Source organism: Geospiza fortis, unplaced genomic scaffold, assembly GCF_000277835.1.
Source record: "Geospiza fortis unplaced genomic scaffold, GeoFor_1.0 scaffold55, whole genome shotgun sequence".
Taxonomy (NCBI): domain Eukaryota; kingdom Metazoa; phylum Chordata; class Aves; order Passeriformes; family Thraupidae; genus Geospiza; species Geospiza fortis.
The window spans coordinates 1,558,682-1,569,910 of record NW_005054308.1 but is presented as its reverse complement, the minus strand read 5'-3'; the positions used below and the strand labels follow the sequence as shown (position 1 = coordinate 1,569,910).

The following is an 11,229-nucleotide window of genomic DNA, read 5'->3' as shown; positions in this document are numbered from 1 at the left end:
TCAAGACTTGAGTGGAAGCACACCATCAGTTCTTTGGAAGTTGGACAATGCCACCATGAACAGGAGCAGCAGCAAGACAGCAGGAGGAGCCTCAGGAAGGCAGATTGTCATTACCTGAGATGGAGCATGGCCAGGGGAAAAGCCCACCTAACTATGCAAAGCTACATAATCACCCCTGCAATCTCCATGCTTCTGTCACTGTCCAGCTGTGCCCCCATTCTCTGCATGTATGGAATTAATTGGACACTGGAATGTGCAGAAGCTGCTGCCAGCTCTCAGAGTAAAGAATATTTCTTATTTAGGCTGCCAGTTCTAATTTATTTTACAGATTTTGAGATTAGAATTGAGTGTTAAATTGGGAGTTTGCTGCTGCTGCACAGGAGCTGGCTGTGCAAGGAAACCTTTAATGATGATAGATGAGAGATCTGAGTCAAATCAGGCAGGATTTAAATACCACCAACTATAATCAATATGCCAATGTGTCAGGACTTCACCTACTGGCAAAAATTGATTCAAAGTTACCTGTAAAATGTTATTGGGATACAAATATCCATAGCAATAATGACATTAATAAGAATTTCTTTGTCATGATGGAAATACAGTGGTTCCTGTGAAGGTCATTTACATACTTTCTTAGATGTGAGGTCATCTAGCTCATTTGTGCTGTCTCTGTTCCTCTTCGGGACTTGGTTTCTCATAGAGGCAAGATATTTGCTCCTTTGCTTGGTTTCATGTTCAGATTTTGGACATTCTTCTGGTCCATCTCCATGACTTTTCCTGCTATTGGAACAGAAAATAAATACCCAAAGCAAATATTTACATGTTCTTCCCTAACACTGAATTCATGGTTTTATCCATCTTGACTTCAGGATCACTTTCCTCTCTTCTCACCACAGGAGATTAAGTTTTTAGAAGATATAGAGCAAAAGATTTGCAGACTAAGTCTGTCAGACTTTAATAAGGAACCCCTTAACCACTTTTCTTCCATTATATACCCTTAGCCTCAGACATTTCTTGGTATGTAAATCAATATGTTTTTCTAACTAAACAAAAATGAAACAACATGCTCAAGTTCATCTTACTAGTATGTATAGTATCTCTGCATTAAAATAGACCAAAGTGCTGGATAATTGGCTTTGTCTACTTACTCATTCTCCTGCACATGCTGTGCCTTTCCCCTTTTCCTGCGTGATTTATCCAGCATGGAAATGTTAACAGGAAACAAACCCTCCATCAGGTCCAAGGCAGTTTTTCTAAGAGGATGAGGCATGAGAATGTCCACCAGAGAGCTGTCTTTGGCAATGATCTCCAGAGCAAGCTCCTGGTACCGCTGGTCCTCAGAATGCTGCAGCCTCCTTTGGGGCAGGTGTGTGTCTCCCTCCAGGGGAGCATCGTCGTGGCTGTTGTGCATGGATGTTTCCTGGGCAAGGAGACCTTTGGCTGGATGTTTGTGTCCTTGGTGAGGCTGAGCTGGTGCTGTGTGCAGATGCATTCCCTGCTCTGGAGAAGTTGCAGGCTGATGCTGCTCTGGATGCAGAGACTGAGTTCTGCATTCCTCCTCCACTCCAGCACTCTCCTTGTTTCCACCTCTTGGGACAGGAATGGAGGTTTCAGGAGTCTGCTCCTGTTTATCCTGACCACACTCATGTCCAGTTATGTCCTTATGTTCATCATTCTTGGGTCCATCTTTCTCAGGATCGCAGAAACTGTAAGGAAGAAGACAGTTCCCTTTATTTGAGACACTCCCTCTTATAACAGATTTTTTGCACACTGTTTAAGAGCTATGATCAAATGTTTGTGATGTTATGGCTCTGTCTGGAGCATTCAGTTACTTTTATGCTAACCTGCTAAACTAGGAAATTTAAGAAAAAAATTAATTAATTTTTTTTCCATAAGCCATTCAAATGTCCAGAAAACACTGGGATATTTTTGAAAGAGTGGAAATTCTTTTATTACAAAATAGTCAACATCACTGCCTTGCTGAGACAGAGTTCAGATGTTTATCTCTCTTGATGCTCCTCAAACTAGCAAACAAATACGGAGAGTTAAACCACAAACTTATTAGTGATGTGTAAATGGCACAGTTATTTTTCCCTTTGAAAAAACACACCAAAATCCCCTACTGCAGCAGTCCTGATCACACATATTGTCCAGGACTGGGCATCTCCGAGCTGTTGGAAATGCCGTTTTCTCCAGGCTCGGAGGAGGGAGCTGCGATCCCAGAGATCTGATGGAGCAGGGACAGCTGCTCAGGGCTGGCACTTCACTTCCCGCGATGGGAACGATTTTAAAGGCTGACCCAGAGGGCAGGGGTGAATATTCCCGCACGGACAACGAAGGGTCCCGAGAGAGAAGGCGGGAGCAGCACTGGGGTCCCACCCTTGGCTCACGGGCTGTGCCCAGCGCAGCCCCGCAGCCTCACCTGGAGGTGCCGGGGCAGCTCCCACGGCGCCGGCACGGAGCTGCTGCACATCTGGCACATCTGCACGGGTCCTGGAAGGGAAAACAGCACACTGGGGCAGCCAGCACTTCAGGCGAGGCAGCTGCTTAATTTTGCTACCATGTTTATTATCCCCAGAAAGGGAAGCTGATGGTACAGCTCCAAGTAGGTTCACTGAGGTTTGTGCTTTTTCATTTGTTTGTGGGTTTTTTGTTGGGTGTTTTTACATTTGGTTGTTGTTTTCTAGGGGGAAAGCTTTGGGTTTTGTTCCTTCTTTTTTAATCTTGGGGGGTGTTTTTGTCTACCTCTTTTTTATTAATTAAATTGCTATTACGCTCTCCCTAGGTAGCATCAAATTTTTTCCCCCTAGAAAACCAAAAAACAGCTGCCAACAAAAGATACCTCTACTGTCATAACAATTCAGAAATTCAGCATCAGTGGAAGTTCGTCAGTCTCTTCAGTAGGGCAATTTTAGTGGTATGTTTAATTATTTATTTTTTGGCCCTTTTTCTTCTTTATTCTCCTCAACAATATTGACAGCTACTGTCTCTCAAATTCAGGATCTGAAAAAGGTTGGTAGTTTATAAAATTCTCCCTATAATGGCCTTTTTTGGGATAGGGTTCTAATGAAGTTGCTGTCATTAACAGTAAAGACTGCTGGAGCACAAACAGCCTCATCCTGCATACAGCACGTGTTCTCTGCAAATGCATCTTCAAGTGCCAGAGTCCCTCTTGACTTTCTTTATGCCCCCTTCAGGTACTGGTGTCTTACCTGTGTGGAAGAAGGAGTGGATTTTGGTCTCTCAGGAGCTCTCCCAGATGCAGAACCTCCTGCCTGTGGGAGACTTTCAGCTGATGGACACTTGCTGGTACAGGTCCCATCCCCTTGGTTGGGATCACACCTGCTGCTCTTGTTCAGTGGGGGAGCAAAAGGCAAAGGAGAAAAAATATCTGGTGATTTTTGTTCAGAGAGAAGCTGGCAGAAAACCTCATCATTTTGCATCTTCCTGCTTCCATTTGGGTTGGAAATCTGGCCAGGAGGACCTTTGGGATTTGACAGCCTCTCCTGCAGGGGTGGTTTATGCAGTGGGAGGTGTTGTGACCCCCCTGGTCTTTGACTGGTCTTCCGTTCCATGTATTTGATCAGTGCACTGTGCTGGATTTGTTTCAGCTCTGTCCTGGAGACACTTGAACTGGAAAATGCCTTTCCTCTGTTCTCCAGATCCCTTCTCCTGGATGCCACTGTGCCTTGCTCAGTGGTTTCATCCCTAACTTGACTCCATGATACTTCCTTTTCCATTAGGTGATTGAGCTTCTCAGGCTCAGAGTAGCACAGTTTCTTTTGCTCTTGGGTTACCCTTTTCCTTCCCCCTGCTTGACCTTTTTGTGGCCTCCTTATTTCTTCATGTCTATCGAAACTTTCCAAGGATTCTAGATGAGAGGGGGAGCAAGGAACAGGTTTGGCATCCTCACTTGCACTGGATAAAGAGAAAGACCGAAGGTGTTCAACTGATGGCCTTTTAGAGGATTTCTGTCTCAGTCTGACAGGCAAACTCATCTGTAAGTCTTTTCTTTTAAAGGAGGTTTCTTTGAGAACCTTTTTCTGAGCCACTTTAAGTTTCTCTATGTATTCATTCTGGAAACTGTCTTCTGTGAATGAGGCAGGACTCCTGAAAATGAGATCTTTATTCTGAAGCTGGAGATCATCAGCACTGTGCTGATGGTGGTGGCTGCCCCTCTGAAGCTGATGGCCTTCTCTTTGTGTCTCTAGACACTGTGCTGAGGCAGCAGAGCTGCTTGATGGAATTTCCTCTGGTGAGCTCCTTGAGTCCTTGGTGGGGTGCAGGACACTGCTGGTTTTCCCTGCAGACAGATAGTAGAGCATGGGAGTTGCCTGCCTGGTTATTTGTTCCCCAGCATGGTCCCCCCGAAGCTGTCTTGAGAGCTGGGTTTGAAATACAGGCTGGAGTTTCTGAGCAGGAGGTTCCTCTTGCTCCAGACACATGCTGAGGTCAGGACTGCTGCTGTTACTCTGGTTTCCTTTCTGGACTTCACGTAATGACTGAGATGTGGACTCTTCCTTTGGTCTGAAAAAAGCCATTTGGCTTGTGCCATCACAGCACTGCTTCCTTCCCTGATCCAGCTCCTCACACTGAGGGTGCTCCACTTCCACAGCATCACAGCTGCAGGACAGTGGTGATCTCTGCACTTTGTTTTGCTGGTTTGGGACTGGTTCCCTAATATTGCTGATAATTTTTCCTTCAGAATCACAGTACTGATTTTTGTCTGTATATCTGTTCAGCTTCCTGGGAGCATTTTTATTTAGAAGAGCATTCTCCATATATTTTAATTCCAAGCTGTCCTCAAACACGTCCTGATCCATGTCTGAACTCCACTCAGCATGGAGTGAGCCCTGAGCACAGGGCAAGGACTCTTTCCTCTGGCTGGGCCCTGGCACAGGGCTTGGCAGAGCTGCTTCTCTGGCACCTGGCTTACACACACCCCTGGGACACTGTTTGACTTCCTGTGTATCATTAACAGCACTGGGCTTGGAATGTGCTTGGTGATAGGATTTGGAGTTCATCTCCTTGGGAATTTTGTTACCATGACCTGAATTATATGCAGAAAGCATTTTGGGGACATTCACCACAGAGTCTGTCTTTAAATATTCTTGAAAGATGAATGAAGAAGGTCTCCTGAAAACGTGTTTGCTTCTCTTTGTAGGTTGTTGTGATGGGCTCCACTCTCCATTTTCCTCTGTCTTTAACAGCTGAACTTTTGATACCTTTGTAAAATCAGAAGAAAGGCCCTTGTTTTCCAGAGGCTTTTCCCTAGGAGGCCCTACATCTTGCTGTGTGACTGCATCCCAGCGCTGACTCCATGGTCCCTCCTTGTGTGCTGGGTGGCTGTGCTGCACACCAGGGGCTGGCTGCACACCAGGGGCTGGCTGCACGCTGCCCTCGGTGTGCCCTGCAGAGCCTTTTCTCTCTCTTGGTGTGTCCAAGGGCCTGGTAGAGATGTTACAGCTCTCAAGGCACTTGGGAGGGGACAGCAGAGCTGCTGCCAGGGCTGCAGGGCCCTGATTTGAAGTTCTTTGAGCAGAAGAAACTCCACAGCTATGGGAGCTGTTGTGGATGCTCAGCTCTGGTGCCTTGGATGGCTGTGGGGATCTGAGGGCAGAGTGGGCAGCACTGAGGTTATAAATTCCTATCACATATTCTGAGTCCATGTACGGGGCCTGCTCTGGAGGCACACAGAAATAATCACCATGGCACGATGGTGTGGGGTTCTCTGGGATGTTTGATCCTCCTGAGAAAGAGCTGTAAGCAGAGTCTGCCCTTCCAGGGAGGTGCAAGAGATGGTCCATGCTGCTGACTGACTTCACTGACAGAAGATGATCATTTTCAGGAGAGGCCACAGGATCCACCAGCTTCCCAGCTCTGCCACCTTGCCTGTGAGTCCATCTTTCTATCTCATTCCCAGCAGAAGTCATGTTGTAGCATTTCCAGAAATCCCAGTCTGATTAAAAGTCCACAACCGAGTTGTTAGAAATGAACATTTTTCTCTACAGTTACATTCCAATAATGTCTAGAGGAACCTAAAAAGAAAGAGAAATGTGTGAAAAAGACTCAGTGGGAGGATTCTCCTGGCACATCTTGGAAAATCTTCCCTAGAATCCTAGAAAAAGGTGCTTGAGACTGACAGAGCATCTTGATGAGACATTCTGCTATCAGCCCCAAGTCACAGATTTTAAAAGGTGGCCAGATATTTATGGCTGCAGCTCAAAACTCCCCTGCAAACTCCCAAAAGGACTAGGAAAAAGCACCAGCATAGAGCTCATGTATGACAAATACACAGTTTTTGCAGAGTCTGGAAAACAGCCTGTGTTTGTCAGCAGCACTTGACAGTTGCTCTCTGATTGCTGTGCATGATGCCCAGAGGTTTAGTGTAACAAATGGATCTCCTCAAGCAGCAACCCAATGGGCCAAGAGAAGACAAGCAGGAGATTCTCACACCAACAGCCTGACCCTCTCAGCCCCCTGCCAGCTTCAAACCCCCTGACCTGCTCCCAGGCAGGAGGAACCCAAATACAAGACTGAACCTGGCACCAGAGTGGTGCTAACCAGCAACCTGTTTTAGTAATTCTCACTTAAACCAGCTCTAGAAACTGATCAGTCATCAAAAGAAAACAAACAAACAATCTTGAAAAGCTTCATCAACAAGCTGCTCCAGTAAAAGGCCTTCTGAGGAGACACAAACCGTGTTCAGATCCCTCCAGAATATTACAGGTCTGATTTATTCATAAAGGTGGAACTCACCTGACACTAATCAGCCATTCCCAATATCATGTTTCTGTGGTGGGACCTCAAAAAGCTGGCAGAAAGAGAAGTTTCAGGGTGATGTTTCTCTTTAATAAAAAAAAAAAAAAAATCCCATTCCTGCCTTGTTTCAAAGACAGTCCTGGTATCATTCATTTTGAGACAAAGGAAGAGATGGATAGGAGCCAAAATACACAAGTTAATCTATAAATGGAACTTGGACTGGTGGGGCACACTAAATAAATTAACTAGTTTCTGGGAAATGGAAACAGCGTAATGCCACAAAGTGGTAATTTGCCTGCTGTTTTTTGGGGTTTTTTTTTCTGGGTGCTTGCCTTGTTTTTTAACATTTTAGTAAGAAACCAACTCAAGCATGTCTGGAGTTCTCTCCATCTTTACAGATGATTTAAAACAAAGCTGTGAAATTTAATTGTCTGTGAATAACAAGGTCACAAAGGAAATAGGAAGCATCAGTGGCTGGTGGTGCCATTCCCCATCCTTTTCACCATGGTGTGTTGAGGAATTTAAAGAAATAAAAACATGAGATACTTGGTGAAAGGAAAACATTGCATTTTTTGGAACTGCTGAGGAAAAAAAGCACTGAGTGACTGCAATGACACTCAGTGCAGATGGGAGGGTACCATGGTGTATCCCACTGCAGTTACAATTCCCAGGAGTGCCCTGGAGGTCTGGCCCTTGGCAGTGACCCCTGGGAGAGCTCAGCAGGACCTGGAGGTGCTGTGGGTGCACAGGACCAAACCCCACAGGAGCCACATTCCCCAAGAGATCCAGAAGACAGACTGCTCTGTCACTCTTATCTCCCTTGTTTTAATTAAATTTTTCTCCCAGTGGAACCTCTCCAAGCAGCTCTTGCTGTTGGTGCTGCAAATAGACAGAGCCAAGTCCTTGTCTGGGATGTGCTGGCACAGTTCCATGGAAGCTCATGGAGCCACCCGGATTTACAGTGAGAATTTGGCTCTAACTTTTCACAGCAATGTCTAGAATCCAAGTAACTGTTGTGGTTTAGTTCATGTCTATCAATGGAATTGCTCTCCTGGTTTCCTATACCAGTCATTCCCAAGATCTCTTTTCCCTCATTGTTTCAAGCTCCTCATTGGGATTTACAGTGAAGTTGGCAATACAGAGAAGAATTTTTGACTCAGGTTTTTATAATGACACCAGAAGTAATAGGAAATATAATTTCAGTATGTTAGAAAACTGAGGTAAGAAGTTCTGACTGATACTGAAACACACCTTAGGGAAAACTTGTCTTGTTTCTTTTGAAGAGGGTATTTCCTAAACCCTGGCAGCAGAATCGTTTATGTCAAAGTGTTCAAAGAACTATATGGAAACTGCCCTCTCTTTCCCATGTAAGACAAAATCATAAATTCCCTTAAAACTCAGCTGACATGAACGATGACATTATTGCTCTCAGAGGGGAGGTGGCAGAGCTCCCTCAGGGACTGTGCTGCCTCTGGCTCTCAGGTACATTCTGGCAAGGCTGGAATGGAATACAACGTGCCAGTCCAGACCCACCCTCAGGTACATTCTGGCAAGGCTGGAATACAACGTGCCAGTCCAGACCCTCTTGCTTTGTAAACCACTGGAAGCAAGAAGAAAAATGTTAAATTAAAGTATATCAGAACCAAAACCACTGAAAGATGAAGGGAAGTGTAGTAACATTGTAAGAATCCACTCCATGCCCAAGGAAGAAATAAAGCCACTATCAACCTATTATGCTCCAAAGTTGTTTGCTTGTTGTTTTTTGTTGATAAAAACAGAGGCTAACTTAATTCCACCCACATCAACCTGTTCTGTTCTAGGGAAAGGTGATTTGCATTGCACAATCTTGAATTCTTTGCAACCAACTCAGTATGCCAAAGCCTCATGTCTGGCAAATTAACTCTGTTCAGAGAAAACCTAGTGACCCCAGACCACAGTCAGTGAACAACTCACCTGTCTTATAAGGGCAAGATTTATTACAGTTGCAGTTTGGTCTTGTCTGACCTCATTTAGAGTTTGCCAAGTGCCATAATGGATCTGTAACTCACCTGCACTGGTATACAATGCTTGCCCAAACAAATCATCACCCACCAGAAACACAGGTATTCTCTCTATCTCTGATTTGCCCTCAACAACCCAGGAAAAATGGCCCTGGCATATAACACAGTCTGCAATAATTTCTGCACTTGTGGAGCTCCTTTGAAGTGACCAACACAATCTTTGCATCACAGAAACAAGAATGAGAATTTTCCTTAATAAACACAAGCAGAGTTCAAACCTTCTTAGCTCTCTTGTTGTGTAATTGCCCTTTTTATACAAATGGCTCCATGAAAATAAAGGGGAAACCCACAGCTGTTGATCTGGATCAAGCTACATTACACAAGTGTTCTCCAGAAGAGAACAAGTGTGCTAAACACAAAGCAAACACCTTGACTACCTCCCAATAATATGTCATGTCCACATTAGTGAATGACCTGTTCCTTATCAAAGGGTAAACACTGGATGTAAATATTAACTGAAATTCTTCAGATTCCAGTCTGTTGCACAGGCTGCAGCACTTGACCCATCTGCTCCCCAGACCCTGAGATCTCATTGCTACCAAAATATCACCTGAGAGACTCTTGCTGTAGCAGGCAATCCTCCTGGCTTTCCCAGGGCAGAAATCCTGGGGAAGTCAGGTGCAGGATCCTGGGGAAGTCAGGTGCAGTCTCTGGCATCCCAGAAACCTCCAGCAGGTCATCAATTGGTGATCTAGCACAGGTTCCCAGGTCTCCATCCAGGTCTTCCTGGACAGAAACCCATGCCCCTGCACAACATGGATGCATTCTCAGAGATAGGAGATGTCTGGAAATAAGAGCTGTTTCTTATTTTCTGAAATATCCAGAAATTCCAGACAAATGTCTGAAGTCTTCAGATTCCATCCCTTTGACATGACTGTTGAAAAGGTGAGAGAAATGGAAGGACATTCCATTCAGGAAAGTGTGGCTGGTATTGCCTGTGTGCACAGCATCTCTGAAGGTCACTATTTCTCTCTTTCTCTGCTTTTTCTTTTTAATAGATACTTTCCCTTTGTTATTATTTGTTTCTAGCCTATAATCAACGATTTTATCCCCTTGGGTTTCAACTTTAGGTTTCTAACAGGAAGGCAAACATAGCAGATGATATTGCCTTTGGCTGACTGAAAAACCACACTTTCTGCTAATTTGTATTATTTTGCTAAGATTTCTGAAGACTAATCCCTGTTTTCCTTATTCAGTGCAATTTCCAGAGCTGTTGTGCAGGTGGTAATGGTCACCAAGGATATTGCACATCAACACCCAAGGACAAAACCTCACATTTGCCTTCCAGGCTCCTTGGAAAGCTCACCCTGCTACTGGGAGCCAGGGAAGTCAAAGTGCCACACGGTCCCAAAACAGAGCCCAAGTGGGATTTAGAGGAGGTTTATGCCTTGTGCACACAGAAATAAATTTCACCATAGTTTGAGGAATGTAAACATTTCCAGTAAGACCCATGGATACACACTTGAGATTTTCTGGAGCTATCTAAGTGTTGTGAGAAATTTAGAGAAGGATGAAAGTAATAATAATAACAAAATGCATCTGAGTATCCCCTTTTTGTGTAGGGGCACAGACAAACCTTCCTAAACCTCCTCACCCTGCTAGGCCAGGCTCTCTAAGGAGGAAGAGATCCCTAAGGACACTGTTGAGTTTTAAACATATGTCTTTAGAACTACTATATATAATATTAAATTAACTAATTAATATAATAGAATTTAATTTATATCTATAATAAAGACGTTTTCTCATTTCTACCATGTTGACTGCTTCCCAGCAAGGCTGTCCAAGAAACATCAGGGAAAAATAAAAGTCTCATGGTCCCTCTGACCTGCCCCTGGCTGCACTGAGCTTCCCACAGCTCAGGCAGCAAATCAAGCTCACAGGAGAAGAAACTGGCCTTTAAATAGGGCTAATCCATTCAACATCTGCTTCCACTGACATGGTTTTAGTCCAGAATCCTATGAGTTGGTAGTTGGTTCGCAATCTGTGCTAGCACACTTTAAAAAACATGTTCATTATTAATTGCCTATAATTAGAAAACCCAAGTGCTTATCACAGGCAGCTTCACCAGGTGCCACATCCCAAACCCAGTGTGTCCCAGCACTGCCTGGATCACAATTTGGCTTTTCCAGCTTTATCAGAGCTCTGGGAGAGCAGACACTCACTCAGACTCACTAGTGAGGGTTGGCTGGCTGGGAAATGTCATGAAGTCATCTTATCTTTGAAGAATTGTGGTTTTCTGGCACCTACATATGCTTTATTCTAATATAAAACTATTCTCAGAAGCTTTATGGATGGCTCTGTAATTGCAATCCAAGAGTCCTTGCCAGAACAACACTGCAGATTCCAGTTCCCACATGCTGTAGTTATGTTTTCCACAGATAAATCTGCAGTGAGAACAAACATTCCT

The 11,229-nt window shown here is 44.4% G+C and overlaps 1 protein-coding gene across 1 annotated transcript in view; it reads right to left on the bottom strand.

The window, feature by feature from the left end:
• LOC102035215 (protein Shroom1) overlaps positions 1–5,933 on the bottom strand; it is a 10,484-nt gene extending 4,551 nt beyond the window's left edge. The window contains exons 1-4 of the mRNA XM_014312143.2: positions 3,213–5,933; positions 2,423–2,493; positions 1,149–1,706; positions 630–780 (exon numbers count right to left, since the gene is read on the bottom strand). Of these exons, the coding sequence (XP_014167618.1) occupies positions 630–780; positions 1,149–1,706; positions 2,423–2,493; positions 3,213–5,933 (3,501 nt within the window). The remainder of the gene's footprint in view (positions 1–629; positions 781–1,148; positions 1,707–2,422; positions 2,494–3,212) is intronic.
• Between the last annotated feature and the right edge of the window lie 5,296 nt (positions 5,934–11,229).